The sequence below is a fragment of the Cherax quadricarinatus genome, chromosome 37 (assembly GCF_038502225.1).
Source record: "Cherax quadricarinatus isolate ZL_2023a chromosome 37, ASM3850222v1, whole genome shotgun sequence".
Classification (NCBI taxonomy): Eukaryota; Metazoa; Arthropoda; class Malacostraca; order Decapoda; family Parastacidae; genus Cherax; species Cherax quadricarinatus.
The window spans coordinates 24,704,560-24,726,779 of NC_091328.1; the positions used below are offsets into that span (position 1 = coordinate 24,704,560).

Genomic DNA, 22,220 nt, shown 5'->3' on the forward strand with positions numbered 1-22,220 from the left:
TTCTTAATATACATGCAACGGCAACTTACTTTAGTCCCATCTCGATGTATGAAAGGATTTTCTGGCCAGTAACTAAGTAATTTTCCGATTTAGTGACTACAGTGCCCTAGATAACCCGCATACAGAAGTAATGAACTAACAACACGGTGACCTAGAAGAACATGTCCACCAGGATGACTATTTAACGTGATTATACAAAAAAAACATACTTTAATCCTAAAATTATTTGGATTAGAACATAAGAACATAAGGGAACACAACAGAAGGCCTACTGGCCCATGCAAGGTAGGTCCTTATCAAAACGACCTCTACCCAAAGCTACCAAAGAATTTACTCCCGTACATAATGGCACCAATCAAAGCCAGCCCCTCCCACTCATATATATGTCCAATCTTTTTTTAAAGCTACCCAAGGTCCTAGCCTCGCTGAGCCTACTGGGAAGATTGTTCCATGCATCCACAACTCTAAGTAAAAGGACACAAGTGCAACTAATGTGAAATTTTATTGTGGCCACAATAAAATGCCACATTAGTTGCACTTGTGTCCTTTTACTTTACATATTGTCGGTAATTCTACCAACTTTATTACAATCCACAACTCTGTTAGAAAACCAGTACTTACCTATGTCTTTTCTAAATCTAAATTTTTCCAACTTAAATCCATTATTTCTGGTTCTTACCTGGTTCGACACCCTCAGTACTTTATTAATATCTCCTTTGTTTATGCCCGTCATCCACTTATACACTTCAGTGATATCTCCCCTCATTCTACGCCTCTCCAGAGAGTGGAGATTTAAGACTTTAAGTCTATCTTCATACTGGAGATTCCTTACACAGTAAATAATTTTAGTCATTCTTCTTTGAATGTTCTCCAATGAATCTATATCCATCCTGTAGTAAGGAGACCAAAACTGAGCGGCATAATCCAAATTAGGCCTCACTAGTGAGATATAGAGCTGTAAAATAACTTTTGGACTTCTGTTACTTACACTTCTAGAGATAAATCCTAGTAATCTGTTAGCCTTGTTGCGCACACTTAGGCACTGCTGTCTTGGCTTTACATTTCTGCTTACCATGACTCCCAAGTCTTTTTCACATTCTGTATGATCAAGCTCTACTTCACCTAGATTATAGCTTCGAGGATTATTTTCATTACCAAGGACTAGTACCTTACACTTATCTACATTGAACTTCATCTGTCATTTTTCGGACCAAGACATTAATTTGTCCAGATCCTCCTGGAGTTCATTGCTATCCTCCTCAGAGTGAATTATACGGCCTATCTTTGTATCATCAGCAAACTTACTCATGTCAATCGTAATCTTTACATCAAGGTCATTAATGTAAATTATGAACAAGAGAGGGCCTAAAACTGATCCTTGTGGAACGCCACTAGTGACTAATCCCCATTCAGATTTCACCCCATTAATGGTAACTCTCTGCTTACTATTGGTAAGCCATGCCTCTATCCATGCTAGAAATTTACCTCCTATACCATGAGCTGCCACTTTTCTTAAGAGTCTCTTGTGAGGCACTCTTTCGAAGGCTTTACTAAAATCCAAGTAAATAATATCATATTCTTTATCACTGTCCACTGCCTCAAATGTTCTATTGAAGAACGTCAGTAAATTTGTCAGGAAGGAACGACCTCTCGTGAATCCATGCTGAGATTCATTAATCAAATTATGCTTTTCAAGGTGACTTCTAATAATGTCAGCTATAGTTGATTCTAGTAACTTGCCGACTATAGATGTCAGGCTTATTGGACGGTAATTCTATGGCATCAGTTGACCAGACACTGACACCTTATGACTCTTCAATATTGAATTAGCACTAATGTACTCACACAGTTGTGATCACAAAAGTCAGGCCATAGCTCTTGGTACAGGACCAGTAATTATGATTCGATCCTAGATTGGTTTCCAGGATGCCATCATACCTACTCACCAAACTATTTTGGCCTAACTTTCTAAAGGACTTTTCTTTTGTTAGTTACCGAAGTTTGTAGAATCTGAATCTATAAATTTCAAGTGAATTATTATGATTAACTTCAACTTGAACACTAACATCAAGAATCGATTATGCTTTATAAAAGGTTTTCTCACTATATTTAAGAACGTTTGTCTATGGAAAGGTTAAATAAGGTTAGTTGAGATTTTAGGTTTTGTGACATTATTGTAGACTAGGTGAAGGTTTTATGAAACGTATTACGGTGCATGAAGATAAATTATCATGCGTCATTACTGGTATGTGCCGTTAATGGTATTTTATATTTAAATTTGTGATATTATTATGCGTCATTACAGCATATTATGTAGTATATATAAATATATTAAGCATCACACTCGTATGTAATATAACTTCTCTCAAGTTGAGTATATAAAGTAATAATGTAAAAACAATGGTTAATTGCCCCTCAGAGAAAAGAAAATAATCTTGCTGACACAGAAGGCTAAGCACGACACAAACTTTAATTATAAAATCAGAACAGAGTACAACAAAACCTTTAAGGCACACTATTAATGCCCTTAACTTCTCGCCTGACTTAATTAACAAGTTCCAAGGCATATACTTTAAACATTTAATTAACTTAATTACTTCAACACCCTTTAGGATCTTATTTTTGTAGCACACCGTAGAGCGAGCAAGCACCTCTTACTAGCTCATTGTTTGATGTTCGAGCACTCAACTTTGACGGGTTGTCTCGTGTATGTTTTCACTCAGACCTATGATTGGTAATATTAGCTCTGTGGGCATTTAAAGTTCGCTGCATTAGTTTTTAATGTTTTTTTTTCCTAGTTGTTGCCGTAAAGCATCACAATTTACAACGATCGGAGACAGACAGATAGATAGATAGATAGATAGATAGATAGATAGAGAGAGAGAGAGAGAGAGAGAGAGAGAGAGAGAGAGAGAGAGAGAGAGACTAAACCTTTATGTAAATAACATTCCAGTAAGCAGAGTTAGGTGTACCAACTGTGCATTCGTGTAAAGACAACACTTTCTACGGATACCCTCCAAGGTTAGACTATATAAATTATCACTTGGTGCGGTTTTATACTAAAAGTAACCAGTCAACTAACAATATTCACACTGGCAATTCTTAAGTAAGTCTGGTATGGATATAATCCTATAAAACTATATTAAAACAACGAGAAGTACAGATTGATTAATCTACAATACCTGAACGACTAGAGGCATATCAGGTACGTTATCTACAGTAGTTCACAACCTAGAACGACCTAATACGAAGTATTAACTTTACTGATAGTTGTTCCGTGGCTAGAACAATCTGAGAGGTATCAGTCACGTTAACAAGAGTCGTTACCATCATTCATCAGAGGTTTAAGTAAGAGGAAACATCAATATGTCTAATATATAACAAACTAAATATTAAAAAAAGGCAAAAATACCATGACTAGAACAATACACAAATAACCCGCACATAGGAGACATTTCGGTCCGACTTGGGCCATTCACAATTCACACTGGTAAATAGTCCAAGTCGGACCGAAACGTCGTCATAAGCTTCTGTTTCTTATGCGCGGGTTATTTATGTAAACTGAACATTGTAACATAAAGAAGACACTATTAGAGTACAGGTTGTACTTACCGGTTGGTGCATTCTCCAGCACCTCGCCCAGCATGGTGGTGTTGGGGAAGACAGGAGCATTATCGTTGATATCCTTCACCAACACTGTCACCGTCGTCTCCACCACATGTACCCATGCACTACCAACAATACCACTGGTGCCACTCCCAACATCAGCTAGAGCATCGCCTGCCAGGTTACCTCCGAACCCACCCATTTCAACACACCCACCTCCATTTGTAGTCAAATTTCTAGGAACGTTGTGCAGGAGTTGTGTATTTACATAATTCTCTGTCAATAAAATATCATGCAATTCTCTCTTTGTTTTTTTTTTCTCCTTATATTCAACATTAGTTTGTGACTCAACTTGCACTTCCTCTGTTTCTTTCTCTTTATTTTGTACTCTCAAGTCTCGCTTACTATGAAAATTTGCCAATGATCGGAAAAATACTGATTTTTGAACATTCTGGGTCACTTCTCGCAGTAATTGCTTTTCTTTACCAGCGCTGTATCCATGTCTGTATACCCAGGTACGGCTGGGGTGTCCGGTACTGCTCAGGGGAGCCTGCTGTCGGTGATGTTTTCTGGCAGGTTCTCGGCTGTTCTCCGTCGCTGCTTGACGATCTGGGACCGTCACCAGCGTGTGAAAGCTGTCTGCTGGCTGTTTAAATCCCTGGCCATCACGCACTGTCACTTGAATCCGCCACACTCCTCTTCCGTGCGGTGGGTCGCGGTCAATTGCCTAAAACGACAGAAACAAATTACAACACTTCCGAGACAAGCACAAGTACATCGTCACTATAAAAAATATTCTAGGAAATTTACCTAAAACAAATTATTTCTTCAATCATTTAAAAAAAATTCCTTTACCACGATTCTTGAGATCCCTTCCCTCCACAATTCCCATAACCCAAACCCCCGGTAACACGACGCACATAAGAGGCCTAGTGACCGTACCTCAACGTTTCCAAGAGGCAGAGGATCTGCAGCTTAGTTCCCTCAAGAAATCAAAGAATTATAACTCAACCCCTCGAGAAACCTATGAGCTAGAGACTAGCATCTACAAAAGGTCGTGACGTCATAGACCAGTAGGTAAACACTCTTAAAAGTCCCAGTACCAATAAGCAGAAACTCATCTTAGTTAAACACAGTAGAAGCATCAGCCGCGTCACTCTCCTAAACTAGGTTATATTTCTTAATGGGGGAATTGCATTAAAAGTAATATGTTGCATACACAATGCAGCATTGATATCCTGATTAAACTATCATATTGATATCGTAAATCCTTAAAACTTCAGAATAATAAGTTTATCATTTTCTATTTCCTTTAAAAACTTGTCATAGTGGAATCTAAAAAACTCAATAAAATCTGGGGAATTTCATGTTGTTGTGAGGAGGCATTCTTAAGTTATTGCATGGAATCCAATACACAACTTAGTTTAATATAATTCTACAATTCCTACCTACATACCTCAGACTATGTGGTAAATAGGCGCAATGCTCAAGAATTATACCCCAATAAGTAGCATACACCAGTGTGAAAAGTAGTATACACCAGTGTGAAAAGTGGCATACGCCAGCGTGAAAAGCAGCATACGCCAGCGTGAAAAGCAGCATACGCCAACGTGAAAAGCAGCATACCCCAGCGTGAAAAGTAGTATACCTCAGCGTGAAAAGAAGTATACACCAGTGTGAAAAGTAGAATACACCAGTGTGAAAAGTAGTACACACCAGTGTGAAAAGTAGTATACACTAGTGTGAAAAGTAGTATACACCAGAGTGAAAAGAAGTATACGCCAGCTTGAAAAGCAGTACACACAAGCGTGAAAAGCAGTGTACACCAGCATGAAAAGTAGTATACACAAGTGTGAAAAATATTATGCACAAGCGTGAAAAGTAGTATACACCAATGTGAAAAGTAGTATACGCCAGCGTGAAAAGTAGTATGCACCAGCGTGAAAAGTAGTATACACCAGTGCGAAAAGTGGTATACACCAGCGTGAAAAGTAGTATACACCAGCATGAAAAGCAGTGCACACGAGTGTGAAAAGTAGTGTACGCCAGTGTGAAAAGCAGTATACACCAGTGTGAAAAGCAGTGTACACCAGTGTGAAAAGTAGTATACGCCAGAGTGAAAAGCAGTATACACCAGCGTGAAAAGTATACACCAGTGTGAAAAGTAGTATACACCAGCCTGAAAAGCAGTGTACACCAGCGTGAAAAGTAGTATACACCAGCGTGAAAAGTATACACCAGCGTGAAAAGAAGTATACACCAGTGCGAAAAGTACTATACACCAGCGTGAAAAGTAGTATACACCAGCATGAAAAGCAGTGCACACCAGTGTGAAAAGTAGTATACGCCAGTGTGAAAAGCAGTGTACACCAGTGTGAAAAGCAGTGTACACCAGTGTGAAAAGTAGTATACGCCAGCGTGAAAAGTATACACCAGTGTGAAAAGTAGTATACACCAGCCTGAAAAGCAGTGTACACCAGCGTGAAAAATAATATACACCAGCGTGAAAAGTATACACCAGCGTGAAAAGTAGTATACACCAGCGTGAAAAGCAGTGTACACAAGCGTGAAAAATACTATACTATACACCAGTGTGAAAAGTAGCATACGCGAGCGTGAAAAGTAGTATACACCAGAGTGAAAAGTAGTATACGCCAGCGTGAAAAGTAGTATACGCCAGCGTGAAAAGCAGTATACACCAGCGTGAAAAGCAGTATACACCAGCGTGAAAAGCAGTATACACCAGCGTGAAAAGCAGTATACACCAGCGTGAAAAGCAGTATACGGAAGCGTGAAAAATAGTATACGCCAGCGTGAAAAGTAGCATACGCGAGCGTGAAAAGCAGTATACACCAGTGTGAAAAGTAGTATACGCCAGCGTGAAAAGTAGTACACGCCAGCGTGAAAAGCAGTATGCACCAGAGTGAAAAGTATACACCAGTGCGAAAAGTAGTATACACCAGCGTGAAAAGTAGTATACACCAGCGTGAAAAGTAGTATACACCAGTGTGAAAAGTAGCATACACCAGCGCGAAAAGCAGTATACGCCAGCGTGAAAAGTAGTATACGCCAGCGTGAAAAGCAGTATACACCAGCGTGAAAAGTAGTATACACCAGCGTGAAAAGTAGTATACGCCAGCGTGAAAAGCAGTATACACCAGCGTAAAAACCAGTATACACCAGTGTGAAAAGTATACACCAGTGTGAAAAGCAGTATACACAAGCGTGAAAAACAGTATACACCAGTGTGAAAAGCAGTATACGCCAGCGTGAAAAGCAGTATACACCAGTGTGAAAAGTAGTAGACGCCAGCGTGAAAAGTAGTATACACCAGTGTGAAAAGTAGTATACACCAGCGTGAAAAGCAGTATACGCCAGCGTGAAAAGTACTATTCACCAACGTGAAAAGTAGTATACGCCAGCGTGAAAAGTAGTACACGCCAGCGTGAAAAGCAGTATACACCAGTGTGAAAAGTATACACAAACGTGAAAAGTAGTATACACCAGCGTGAAAAGCAGTATACGCCAGCGTGAAAAGCAGTATACACCAGAGTGAAAAGCAGTATACACCAGTGTGAAAAGTAGTATACACCAGTGTGAAAAGTAGTATACACCAGCGTGAAAAGCAATATACACCAGCGTGAAAAGTAGTATACGCAATGCGTGAAAAGCAGTATACACCAGTGGGAAAAGTAGTAGACGCCAGCGTGACAAGAAGTATACACCAGTGTGAAAAGCAGTATACACCAGCGTGAAAAGCAGTATACGCCAGCGTAAAAAGTAGTATACGCCAGCGTGAAAAGTAGTATACGCCAGCGTGAAAATCAGTATACACCAGCGTGAAAAGTAGTATACACAATCGTGAAAAGTAGTATACACCAGCGTAAAAAGCAGTATACGCCAGCGTGAAAAGCAATATACACCAGCATGAAAAGCAGAATACCCCAGAGTGAAAAGTAGTATACACAAGTGTGAAAAGTAGTATACACCAGCGTGAAAACAGTATACACCAGCGTGAAAAGTAGTATACGACAGCGTGAAAAGCGGTATACACCAGTGTGAAAAGTAGTAGACGCCAGCGTGACGAGTAGTATACACCAGTGTCAAAAGTAGTATACACCAGCGTGAAAAGCAGTATAAGCCAGCGTCAAAAGTAGTATACGCCAGCGCGAAAAGCAGTATACGCCAGCGTGAAAAGCAGTACACACCAGCGTGAAATGCAGTATACAGTGTGAAAAGTAGTACACACCAGCGTGAAAAGCAGTATACACCAATGTGAAAAGCAGTATACGCCAGCATGAAAAGCAGTATACACCAGTGGGAAAAGTAGTATACGCCAGCGTGAAAAACAGTATACACCAGTGTTAAAAGTAGTATACACCAGCGTGAAAAACAGTATACACAAGCGTGAACAGTAGTATACACCAGTGTGAAAAGTGGTATACACCAGTGTGAAAAGTAGTACACACCAGCGTGAAAAGCAGTATACGCCAGCGTGAAAAGTAGTATACGGCAGTGGGAAAAGTAGTATACGCCAGCGTGAAAAGCAGTATACACGAGTGTGAAAAGTAGTATACACCAGCGTGAAAAGCAGTATACACAAGCGTGAACAGTAGAATACACAAGTGTGAAAAGTGGTATACACCAGTGTGGAAAGTAGTATACACCAGCGTGAAAAGCAATATACACCAGCATGAAAAGCAGTATACGCCAGCGTGAAAAGTAGTATACGCCAGCGTGAAAAGCAGTATACACCAGCGTGAAAAGTAGTATACACCAGCGTGAAAAGCAGTATACGCCAGCGTGAAAAGCAGTGTACACCAGCGTGAAAAGCAGTATGCACCAGCGCGAAAAGCAGTATACACCTGCATGAAAAACAGTACACGCCAGCGTGAAAAGTAGTATATGACAGTGGGAAAAGTAGTATGCGCCAGCGTGAAAAGTAGTATACGCCAGCGTGAAAAGTAGTATACCCCAGCGTGAAAAGTAGTATACACCAGCGTGAAAAGAAGTATACACAAGTGTGAAAAATATGCACAAGCGTGAAAAGTAGTATACACCAATGTGAAAAGTAGTATACGCCAGCGTGAAAATTAGTATGCACCAGCGTGAAAAGTAGTATACACCAGAGCGAAAAGTGGTATACACCAGCGTGAAAAGTATACACCAGCATGAAAAGCAGTCCACACCAGTGTGGAAAGTAGTATACGCCAGTGTGAAAAGCAGTATACACCAGTGTGAAAAGCAGTGTACACCAGTGCGAAAAGAAGTATACGCCAGCGTGAAAAGTAGTATACACCAGCCTGAAAAGCAGTGTACACCAGCGTGAAAAGTAGTATACACCAGCGTGAAAAGTATACACCAGTGTGAAAAGTAGTATACACCAGCCTGAAAAGCAGTGTACACCAGCGTGAAAAGTAGTATACACCAGCGTGAAAAGTATACACCAGCGTGAAAAGAAGTATACACCAGTGCGAAAAGTAGTATACACCAGCGTGAAAAGTAGTATACACCAGCATGAAAAGCAGTGCACACCAGTGTGAAAAGTAGTATACGCCAGTGTGAAAAGCAGTGTACACCAGTGTGAAAAGCAGTGTACACCAGTGTGAAAAGTAGTATACGCCAGCGTGAAAAGTAGTATACACCAGCGTGAAAAGTATACACCAGTGTGAAAAGTAGTATACACCAGCCTGAAAAGCAGTGTACACCAGCGTGAAAAGTAGTATACACCAGTGTGAAAAGTATACACCAGCGTGAAAAGAAGTATACACCAGTGCGAAAAGTAGTATACACCAGCGTGAAAAGTAGTATACACCAGCATGAAAAGCAGTGCACACCAGTGTGAAAAGTAGTATACGCCAGTGTGAAAAGCAGTGCACACCAGTGTGAAAAGCAGTGTACACCAGTGTGAAAAGTAGTACACGCCAGCGTGAAAAGTAGTATACACCAGCGTGAAAAGTATACACCAGTGTGAAAAGTAGTATACACCAGCCTGAAAGGCAGTGTACACCAGCGTGAAAAGTAGTATACACCAGCGTGAAAAGTATACACCACCGTGAAAAGTATACACCCGCGTGAAAAGCAGTGTACACAAGCGTGAAAAGTACTATACACCAGTGTGAAAAGTAGCATACGCCAGCGTGAAAAGTAGTATACACCAGCGTGAAAAGTAGTATACACCAGTGTGAAAAGTATACACCAGCGTGAAAAGCAGTATACACCAGCGTCAAAAGTAGTACATACCAGCGTGAAAAGCAGTGTACACCAGCGTAAAAAGTAGTATGCGCAAGCGTGAAAAGTAGTATACACCAGTGTGAAAAGTAGCATACACCAGCGCGAAAAGCAGTATACGCCAGCATGAAAAGTAGTATATGTCAGCTTGAAAAGCAGTATACACCAGCGTGAAAAGTAGTATACCCCAGCGTGATAAGTACTATACACCAGCGTGAAAAGCAGTATACGCCAGCGTGAAAAGCAGTATACACCAGCGTGAAAAGCAGTATATACCAGCGTGAAAAGCAGTATACACCAGCGTGAAAAGTAGTATACACCAGCGTGAAAAGTAGTATACGCCAGCGTGAAAAGCAGTATACACCAGCGTGTAAAGCAGTATACACCAGCGTGAAAACTAGAATACACCAGTGTGAAAAGCAGTATACACCAGCGTGAAAAGCAGTATACACCAATGTGAAAAGTAGTATACGCCAGTGTGAAACGTAGTATACACCAGTTTGAAAAGTAGTATACACCTACGTGAAAAGCAGTATACACCAGCGTGAAAAGCAGTATACACCAGCGTGAAAAGCAGTATACACCAGCGTGAAAAGTAGTATACGCCAGCGTGAATAGTATACACCAGCGTGAAAAACAGTATTCAACAGCGTGAAAAGTAGTATACACCAATGTGAAAAGCAGTATACACCTGCGTGAAAAGTAGTATACGCCAGCGTGAAAAGTAGTTTACGCCAGTGTGAAAAGCAGTATACACCAGCGTGAAAAGTTGTATGCACCAGCGTGAAAAGTAGTATACGCCAGCGTGAAAAGTAGTATACGCCAGCGTGAAAAGCAGTATACACCAGCTTAAAAAGTAGTATACGCCAGCGTGAAAAGTAGTATACGCCACCGTGAAAAGCAGTATACACCAGCGTGAAAAGTAGTATACGCCGGCGTGAAAAGTACTATACACCAGCGAGAAAAGCAGTATACGCCAGTGTGAAAAGCAGTATACACCAGCGTGAAAAGCAGTATAAACCAGCGTGAAAAGTATACACCAGCGTGAAAAGCAGTATACACCAGCGTGAAAAGCAGTATACACCAGCGTGAAAAGTAGTATACGCCAGCGTGAAAAGCACTATACACAAGCGTGAAAAACAGCATACACCAGTGTGAAAAGTAGTATAAGCCAGCGTGAAAAGCAGTATACACCAGTGTGAAAAGTAGTATACACCAGTTTGAAAAGTAGTATACACCAGCGTGAAAAGCAGTATTCACCAGCGTGAAAAGCAGTATACACCAGCGTGAAAAGCAGTATACACCAGCGTGAAAAGCGGTATACGTCAGCGTGAAAAGTAGTATACACCAGCGTGAAAAACAGTACGCACCAGCGTGAAAAGTATTCACCAGTGTGAAAAGTAGTATACACCAGCGTGAAAAGTAGTATACGAGAGCGTGAAAAGTAGTATACGCCAGTTTGAAAAGTAGTATACACCAGCGTGAAAAGCAGTATACCCCATCGTGAAAAGCAGTATACACCAGCGTGAAAAGCAGTATACACCAGCGTGAAAAGTAGTATACGCCAGCGTGAAAAGCAGTATACACCAGCGTGAAAAGTAGTATATGCCAGCGTGAAAAGTAGTATACGCCAGCGTGAAAAGCAGTATACACCAGCATGAAAAGTAGTATACACCAGCGTGAAAAGTAGTATACGCCAGCGTGAAAAGTAGTATACGCCACCGTGAAAAGCAGTATACACCAGCGTGAAAAGTAATATATGCCAGGGTGAAAAGTAGTATACGCCAGCGTGAAAAGCAGAGTACGCCAGCGTGAAAAGCAGTATTCACCAGCGTAAAAAGTATACACCAGTGCGAAAAGTAGTATACGCTAGCGTTAAAAATAGTATACGCCAGCGTGAAAAGCAGTACTCACCAGCGTCAAAGGTATACACCAGTGCGAAAAGTAGTATACACCAGCGTGAAAAGCAGTATGCGCCAGCGTGAAAAATAGTATACACCATCGTGAAAAGTAGTATACACCAGCGTGAAAAGTATACGCTAGCGTGAACAATAGTACACGCCAGCGTGAAAAGCAGTATACACCAGCGTGAAAAGTAGTATACGCCAGTGTGAAAAGTAGTATACGCCAGCGTGAAAAGTAGTATACGCCAGCGCGAAAAGCAGTATACACCAGCGTGAAAAGTAGTATGCACCAGAGTGAAAAGTATACACCAGTGCGAAAAGTAGTATACACCAGCGTGAAAAGTAGTATACACCAGCGTGAAAAATAGTATACACCAGTGCGAAAAGTAGTATACGCCAGCGTGAAAAGCAGTATCCGCCAGCGTGAAAAGTAGTATTCACCAGAGTGAAAAGTAGTGTACACCAGCGTGAAATGCAGTAAAAACCAGCGTGAAAACTATACACCAGCGTGAAAACCAGTATACACCAGCGTGAAAAGCAGTATACCCCATTGTGAAAAGTAGTATACGCCAGCGTGAAAAGTAGTATACACCAGTTTGAAAAGTAGTATACACCAGCGTGAAAAGCAGTATACACCAGCGTGAAAAGCAGTATACACCAGCGTGAAAAGCAATATACTCCAGCGTGAAAAGCAGTATACACCAGCGTGAAAAGTAGAATACGCCAGCGTGAAAAGTAGCATACACCAGCGTGAAAAGCAGTATGCACCAGCGTGAAAAGTATACACCAGTGCGAAAAGTAGTATACACCAGCGTGAAAAGTAGTATACACCAGCGTGAAAAGTAGTATACGCCAGCGTGAAAAGCAGTATACACCAGCATGAAAAGTAGTTTACGCCAGCGTGAAAAATAGTATACACCAGTGCGAAAAGTAGTATACGCCTGTGTGAAAAGTAGTATACGCCACCGTGAAAAGCAGTATACACCAGCGTGAAAAGTAATATATGCCAGGGTGAAAAGTAGTATACGCCAGCGTGAAAAGCAGTATTCACCAGCGTAAAAAGTATACACCAGTGCGGAAAGTAGTATACGCCAGCGTGAAAAATAGTATACGCCAGCGTGAAAAGCAGTACTCACCAGCGTGAAAGGTATACACCAGTGCGAAAAGTAGTATACACCAGCGTGAAAAGCAGTATGCGCCAGCGTGAAAAATAGTATACACCATCGTGAAAAGTAGTATACACCAGCGTGAAAAGAAGTATACGCCAGCGTGAAAAGTAATATACGCCAGCGTGAAAAGCAGTATACACCAGCGTGAAAACTAGTATACGCCAGTGTGAAAAGTAGTATACGCCAGCGTGAAAAGTAGTATACGCCAGCGTGAAAAGTAGTATACACCAGCGTGGAAAACAGTATACACCAGCGTGAAAAGTAGTATATGCCTGCTTGAAAAGTAGTATGCACCAGCGTGAAAAGTATACACCAGTGCGAAAAGTAGTATACACCAGCGTGAAAAGTAGTATACACCAGCGTGAAAAGTAGTATACGCCAGCGTGAAAAGCAGTATACACCAGCATGAAAAGTAGTTTACGCCAGCGTGAAAAATAGTATACACCAGTGCGAAAAGTAGTATACGAGAGCGTGAAAAGCAGTACACTCCAGCGTGAAAAGTAGTATACACCAGCGTGAGAAGCAGTATAAACCAGCGTGAAAAGTATACACCAGCGTAAAAAGCAGTATACACCAGCGTGAAAAGCAGTATACACCAGCGTGAAAAACAGGATACACCATTGTGAAAAGTAGTATACGCCAGCGTGAAAAGTACTGTACACCAGCGTGAAAAGTACTATACACCAGCGTGAAAAGCAGTATACACCAGCGTGAAAAACAGCATACACCAGTGTGAAAAGTAGTATACGCCAGCGTGAAAAGCAGTATACACCAGTGTGAAAAGTAGTATACGCCTGCGTGATAAGTAGTATACATCAGTTTGAAAAGTATACACTAGCGTGAAAAGCAGTATACACCAGCGTGAAAAGCAGTATACACCAGCGAGAAAAGCAATATACACCAGCGTGAAAAGCAGTATACACCAGCGTGAAAAGTAGTATACGCCAGCGTGAAAAGTAGTATACACCAGCGTGAAAAACAGTATACACCAGCGTGAAAAGTAGTATACACCAGTGTGAAAAGCAGTAATCACCAGCGTGAAAAGTAGTATACGCAAGCGTGAAAAGTAGTATATGCCAGCGTGAAAAGCAGTGTACACCAGCGTGAAAAGTAGTATACGCAAGCGTGAAAAGCAGTATACACCAGCATGAAAAGTAGTATACGCCAGCGTGAAAAGTAGTATAAGCCAGCGTGAAAAGCAGTATACACCAGCGTGAAAAGTAGTATACGCCAACGTGAAAAGTACTATACACCAGCGTGAAAAGCAGTATATGCCAGCGTGAAAAGTAGTATACACCAGCGTGAAAAGCAGTATACACCAGCGTGAAAAGCAGTATACACATGCGTGAAAAGCAGTATACACCAGCGTGAGAGCAGTATACACCAGCGTGAAAAACAGCATTCACCAGTGTGAAAAGTAGTATACGCCTGAGAGAAAAGTAGTATACACCAGTTTGAAAAGTAGTATACACCAGCGTGAAAAGCAGTATACACCAGCGTGAAAAGCAATATACACCAGCGTGAAAAGCAGTATACACCAGCCTGAAAAGCAGTATACACCAGCGTGAAAAGTAGTATACGCCAGCGTGAAAAGTATACTCCAGATTGAAAAGTAGTATACACCAGCGTGAAAAGCAGTATACACCGCAGTGAAAAGTAGTATTCGCCAGAGTGAAAAGTAGATTACGCCTGCGGGAAAAGCAGTATACACCAGCGTGAAAAGTAGTATACACCAGCGTGAAAAGTAGTATACGCCAGCGTGAAAAGTAGTATACGCCAGCGTGAGAAGCAGTATACACCAGCGTGAAAAGTAGTATACGTCTACGTGAAAAGCAGTATACACCAGCGTGAAAAACAGCATACACAAGTGTGAAAAATAGTATACGCCAGCGTGAAAAGCAGTATACACCAGTGTGAAAAGTAGTATACGCCAGCGTGAAAAGTATTATACACCAGTTTGAAAAACAGTATACACCCGCGTGACAAGCAGTATACACCAGCGTGAAAAGTAGTATACGGCAGCGTGAAAAGTAGTATTCATCAGCGTGAAAAACAGTTTACACCAGCGTGAAAAGTATTATACACCAGCGTGAAAAGTAGTATACGCCAGTGTGAAAAGCAGTATACACCAGCGAGAAAAGTAGTATACACCAGCGTGAAAAGTAGTATACGCCAGCGTGAAAAGTAGTATACGCCAGCGTGGAAAGCAGTATACACCAACGTGAAAAGTAGTATACACCAGCGTTAAAAGTAGTATACGCCAGCGTGAAAAGCAGTATACACCAGCGTGAAAAGTAGTATACGTCAGCGTGAAAAGTACTATACACCAGCGTGAAAAGCAGCATACACCAGCGTGAAATGCAGCATACACCAGCTGGAAAAGCAGTATACACCAGCGTGAGAGCAGTATACACCAGCTTGAAAGTCAGTATACACCAGGGTGAAAAGTAGTATATGCCAGCGTGAAAAGCAGTATACAGTGTGAAAAGTAGTATTCGCCAGCGTGAAAAGTAGTATACACCAGCGTGAAAAGCAGTATACACCAGCGTGAAAAGCAGTTTATACCAACGTGAAAAGCAGTATACACCAGCGTGAAAAGCAGTATACACCAGCGTGAAAAGTAGTATACGCCAGCGTGAAGAGTTATATACACCAGCGTGAAAAACAGTATACACCAGCGTGAAAAGTTGTATACACCAATGTGAAAAGCAGTATACACCAGCGTGAAAAGTAGTATACGCCAGCGTGAAAAGTAGTATACGCCAGCGTGAAAAGCAGTATACACCAGCGTGAAAAGCAGTATACACCAGCGTGAAAAGTAGTATACGCCAGCGTGAAAAGTAGTATACGCCAGCGTGAAAAGCAGTATACACCAGCGTGAAAAGTAGTATACGCCAGCGTGAAAAGTAGTATACGCCAGCGTGAAAAGCAGTATACACCAGCGTGAAAAGTAGTATACACCAGCGTGAAAAGTAGTATACGCCAGCGTGAAAAGTAGTATACGCCATCGTGAAAAGTACTATACAGCAGCGGAAAAGCAGTATACACCAGCGTGAAAAGCAGTATACACCAGCGTGAAAAGCAGTATACACCAGCGTGAAAAGCAGTATACACCAGCGTGAAAAGCAGTATTCACCAGCGTGAGAGCAGTATACACCAGCGTGAAAAGCAGTATACACCAGCTTGAAAAGTAGTATACGCCAGCGTGAAAAGTATACACGAACGTGAAAAACAGTATACACCAGCGTGAAAAGTAGTATACACCAGTGTGAAAAGTATTATACACCAGTGTGAAAAGTAGTATACGCCAGCGTGAAAAGTATTATACACCAGTTTGAATAGTATACACCAGCGTGAAAAGCAGTATACGCCAGCGTGAAAAGTAGTATACGCCAGCTTGAATAGCAGTATACACCATCGTGAAAAGTAGTATACGCCAGCGTGAAAAGTAGTATACGCCAGCGTGAAAAGTATTATTCACCAGCGTGAAAAGTAGCATACGCCAGCGTGAAAAGCAGTATACACCAGCGTGAAAAGCAGTATACACCAGCGAGAAAAGCAGTATACACCAGCGTGAAAAGTAGTTTACACAAGCGTGAAAAGCAGTATACACCAGCGTGAAAAGTAGTATACACCAGTGTGAATAGCAGTATGCACCAGTTTGAAAAGTAGTAAACGCCAGCGTGAAAAGTAGTATACACCAGTTTGAAAAGTAGGATACACCAGCGTGAAAAGTAGTATACACCAGTTTGAAAAGTAGTAAACACCAGCTTGAAAAGCAGTATTCACCAGCGTGAAAAGTAGTATACGCCAGTGTGAAAAATACTATACGCCAGCGTGAAAAGCAGTATTCACCAGTGTGAAAAGTAGTATATGCCAGCGTGAAAAGTAGTATACACCAGTTTGAAAAGTAGTATAACCAGCGTGAAAAGCAGTATACTCCAGCTTGAAAAGTAGTATACACGAGCTTGAAAAGCAGTATTCACGAGCGTGAATAGTAGTATACGCCAGCGTGAAAAGTACTATACACCAGCGTGAAAAGCAGTATACACCAGCGTGAAAAGCAGTATACACCAGCGTGAAAAGTAGTATACACCAGCGTGAAAAGCAGTATACACCAGCGTGAAAAGTAGTATACGCCAGCGTGAAAAGTAGCATACACCGGCGTGAAAAGCAGTATACGCCAGCGTGAAAAGCAGTATACACCATCATGAAAAGCAGTATATGCCAGCTTGAAAAGCAGTATACTCCAGTGTGAAAAGTAGTATACACCAACGTGAAAAGTTGTATACTCCAGCGTGAAAAATAGTATGCACCAGTGTGAAAAGTAGTATACACCAGCGTGAAAAGTAGTATATGCCAGCGTGAAAAGCAGTATACATCAGCGTGAAAAGTAGTATACACCAGCGTGAAAAGTAGTTTGCACCAGTTTGAAAAGTAGTATACACCAGTGTGAAAAGTAGTATACACCAGTATGAAAAGTAGTATAGACCAGCGTGAAAAGTAGTATACACAAGTGTGAAAAGTAGTATACACCAGCGTGAAAAGTAGTATACGCCAGCGTGAAAAGTAGTATACACCAGCGTGAAAAGTAGTATACACCAGCGTGAAAAACAGTATACGCCAGCGTGAAAAGTAGTATACACCAGCGTGAAAAGTAGTGTACACCAGCGTGAAAAGTAGTATACACCAGCGTGAAAAGTAGTATACACCAGCGTGAAAAGTAGTATATGCCAGCGTGAAAAGCAGTATACATCAGCGTGAAAAGTAGTATACACCAGCGTGAAAAGTAGTATATGCCAGCGTGAAAAGTAGTATACACCAGCGTGAAAAGTAGTTTGCACCAGTTTGAATAGTAGTATACACCAGTGTGAAAAGTAGTATACACCAGTATGAAAAGTAGTATACACCAGCGTGAAAAGTAGTATACACAAGTGTGAAAAGTAGTATACACCAGCGTGAAAAGTAGTTTACACCAGCGTGAAAAGTAGTATACACCAGCGTGAAAAGTAGTTTACACCAGCGTGAAAAGTGGTATACACCAGTGTTAAAAGTAGTATACACGAGTGTTAGTGTAATAAATATGATACACCAGTGTTATAAGTAGGACACCACAGAGATAAAAATGAAAAAAAAAACGTGCACTGAAAGTAGGATACAATAGAGAAAAAAAGTAGAATATACCACCAAAGAAAACAAAATATACAAGCATCGAAAGATGAACTATCCATGATAGTCGAATATACCAGTCTTCAAGGTTCACAGTAGAATATACCAGTCTTCAAGGTTCACAGTAGAATATACCAGTCTTCAAGGTTCACAGTAGAATATACCAGTCTTCAAGGTTCACAGTAGAATATACCAGTCTTCAAGGTTCACAGTAGAATATACCAGTCTTCAAGGTTCACAGTAGAATATACCAGTCTTCAAGGTTCACAGTAGAATATACCAGTCTTCAAGGTTCACAGTAGAATATACCAGTCTTCAAGATTCACAGTAGAATATACCAGTCTTCAAGGTTCACAGTAGATTATTCCAGCGATCACAGTAGAATATTCCAGCGATCACAGTAGAATATACCAGCGTTCACAGTAGAATATACCAGTCTTCAAGGTTCACAGTAGAAAATACCAGCCTTCAAGGTTCACAGTAGAATATACCAGCGTTCACAGTAGAATATACCAGTCTTCAAGGTTCACAGTAGAATACTCCAGCGATCACAGAAGAATATACCAGCGTTCAAAGTTTAATATTCCAGCGTTCAGAGTAGAATATTCCAGCGCTCACAGTAGAATATACCAGCGTTCACAGTAGAATATACCAGCGTTCACAGTAGAATATACCAGCGTTCACAGTAGAATATACCAGCGTTCGAAGTAGAATATACCAGCGTTCACAGTAGAATATACCAGCGTTCACAGTAAAATATACCGGCGTTCAAAGTAGAATATACCAGCGTTCAAAGTAGAATATACCCGAGTTCACAGTAGAATATACCAGCGTTCACAGTAAAATATACCGGCGTTCAAAGTAGAATATACCAGCGTTCACAGTTGAATATACCAGCGTTCACAGTAGAATATACCAGCGTTCACAGTAGAATATACCAGCGTTCAAAGTAGAATATACCAGCGTTCACAGTAGAATATACAAGCGTTCACAGTAAAATATACCGGCGTTCAAAGTAGAATATACCAGCGTTCACAGTAGAGCATACCAGCGTTCAAAGTAGAATATACAGCGTTCAAAGTAAAATGTACCAGCGTTCAAAGTATAATATACCAGCGTTCAAAGTAGAATATACCAGCGTTCAAAGTATAATATACCAGCGTTCAAAGTAGAATATATCAGCATTCAAAGTAGAATATGCCAGAGTTCAAAGTAGAATATAGCAGCGTTCAAAATAGAATATACAAGCGTTCAAAGTAGAATATTCCAGCGTTCAAAGTAGAATATACCAGCGTTCAAAGTAGAATATACCAGCGTTCAAAGTAGAATATACCAGCGTTCACAGTAGAATATACCAGCGTTCAAAGTAGAATATACCAGCGTTCACAGTAGAATATTCCAGCGTTCACAGTAGAATATACCAGCGTTCAAAGTAGAATATACCAGCGTTCACAGTAGAGTATACCAGCGTTCAAAGTAGAATACACAGCATTCACAGTAAAATATACCAGCGTTCAAAGTAGAATATACGAGCGTTCACAGTAGAATATACCAGCGTTCAAAGTAGAATATACATCGTTCAAAGTATAATATACCTGCGTTCAAAGTAGTATATACCAGCGTTCAAAGTATAATATACCAGCGTTCAAAGTAGAATGTACCAGCGTTCAAAATAGAATATACCAGCTTCAAAGTAGAATATACCTGCGTTCAAAGTAGAATATACCAGCGTTCAAAGTAGAATATACCAGTGTTCAAAGTAGAATATACCAGCGTACAAAGTGCGGTATTCCAACGTTCACAGTAGAATATACCAGCGTTCAAAGTAGAATATACAGCTTTCAAAGTAGAATATACCAGCGTTCAAAGTAGAATATACAGCGTTCAAAGTAGAATATACCAGCGTTCAAAGTAGAATATACCAGCGTTCAAAGTAGAATGTACCAGCGTTCAAAGTAGAATGTACCAGCGGTCAAAGTAGAATATACAGCGTTCGAAGTAAAATATACCAGCGTTCCAAGTAGAATATACCAGCGTTCCAAGTAGAATATACCAGCGTTCAAAGTAGAATATACAAGCGTTCAAAATAGAATATACCAGCGTTCAAAGTAGAATATAAAAAGCGTTCAAAGTAGAAAGTAAATATACCAGCGTTCAAAGTAGAAGTATACCAACGTTCAATGTAGAAAGTATACCAGCGTTCAAAGAATATACAAAGTATATACCAGCGTTCAAGTCGAATATTCCAGTATGATATACAAAAGTAGAATATACATTGAACATTCAAAGTAGAATATGCCAGCGTTCAAAGTACGATATACCAGCGTTCAAAGTATAATATACCAGAGTTCAAAGTATAATATACCAGCGTTCAAAGTAGAATATACCAGGGTTCACAGTAGAATATTCCAGCATTCAAAGTAGAATATACCAGCGTTCAAAGTTGAATATACCAGCGTTCAAAGTAGAATATACCAGCATTCAAAGTAGAATATACCAGCGTTCACAGTAGAATATACCAGCGTTCAAAGAATATACAGCTTTCAAAGTAGAATATACAGCGTTCAAAGTAGAATATACAAGCGCTCAAAGTAGAATATACAGCGTTCAAAGTAGAATATGCCGGCGTTCAAAGTAGAATGTACCAGCTTTCAAAGTAGAATGTACCAGCTTTCAAAGTAGAATATACAGCGTTCGAAGTAAAATATACCAGCGTTCCAAGTAGAATATACCAGCGTTCAAAGTAGAATATTCAAGCGTTCAAAATAGAATATACCAGCGTTCAAAGTAGAATATACCAGCGTTCAAAGTAGAATAAACCAGCGTTCAAAGTAGAATATACCAACGTTCAATGTAGAATATACCAGCGTTCAAAACAGAATATACCAGCGTTCAAAGTATGATATACAAACATTGAACATTTAATATGCCAGCGTTCAAAGTACGATATACCAGCGTTCAAAGTATAATATACCAACAGTCAAAGTAGGACACAACAGTGTTCAAAGTAGGGAACAACAGTTAGGATGCACTAATAATGAAAAGCAACATACACAAACACGGAAAGTTGGATAAATCGTCCTTCAAAGTAGAATACATCAACTTTGAAAGTAGGAGGTAGCAGACTTCATAGTAGGAAACATCGACGTTGAAGGCAGGAGACTGCAGAGTTGAACGCAGAATGCACAAATTTCGAAAGTAAGTTTTACCATTCTTGAAAGTAAGTTATACCATAGATGAAAGCAAGCTATACCAGTGTTGAAAGTAAGATATACCAGGGTTGAAAGTAAGATATACCAGTGTTGAAATTAACATACACCAGTTTTGAAAGTGAGATATACCAGTGTTGAAAGTAAGATATACCACTGTAGAAAGTAAGATATACCAGTGTTGAAAGTAAGATAAATCAGTAATGAAATAAGATATAACAGTGTTGAAAGGAAGATATGCATGTTGAGAGTAAGACACATGTGCAACATCTGGGTATCTTTATTGTAGACGTTTCGCCATCCAGTGGCTTTATCAATACAAATTCTAGAACATCACTTGAAGACAGTAGAACTATGTACAGAAGATGAGGTAATCAGTCCCTCAACCTAGGAGTAGGTGCGAACAGCACCATAGTCGTGGAGATTCTGAAGCAGAAGAAAGAATCCTGGCGCTTATATAGTAACGTCAGGTGAAGCAGACGAGGGCAAATTCACTGGTAGGCGGGATTCCCCAGTGGAAGTAGGTCCTTCCCAAAGAGATGGGTTAGTTGTAGTAGTATTTGTCGTAGTCGTGAAGGTTATGTACATGTCCTCAGAATTAAGATTCCATGATGTTGCAGTGTCTGACAAGTTGTGTACGAATGGTATATAATACCGACAAGATGAGAGTAAGACACATGTGCAACATCTGGGTATCTTTATTGTAGACGTTTCGCCATCCAGTGGCTTTATCAATACAAATTCTAGAACATCACTTGAAGACAGTAGAACTATGTACAGAAGATGAGGTAATCAGTCCCTCAACCTAGGAGTAGGTGCGAACAGCACCATAGTCGTGGAGATTCTGAAAGAATCCTAGGTTGAGGGACTGATTACCTCATCTTCTGTACATAGTTCTACTGTCTTCAAGTTATGTCCTGGAATTTGTATTG

At 40.5% G+C, this 22,220-nt stretch overlaps 1 protein-coding gene across 1 annotated transcript in view; it reads right to left on the reverse strand.

Annotated features, from left to right (window-relative positions):
• LOC138853681 (putative neural-cadherin 2) overlaps nucleotides 1–22,220 on the reverse strand; it is a 197,148-nt gene that overhangs the window by 98,413 nt on the left and 76,515 nt on the right. Inside the window, exon 5 of the mRNA XM_070091743.1 lies at nucleotides 3,613–4,333. Within this exon, the coding sequence (XP_069947844.1) occupies nucleotides 3,613–4,333 (721 nt within the window). The remainder of the gene's footprint in view (nucleotides 1–3,612; nucleotides 4,334–22,220) is intronic.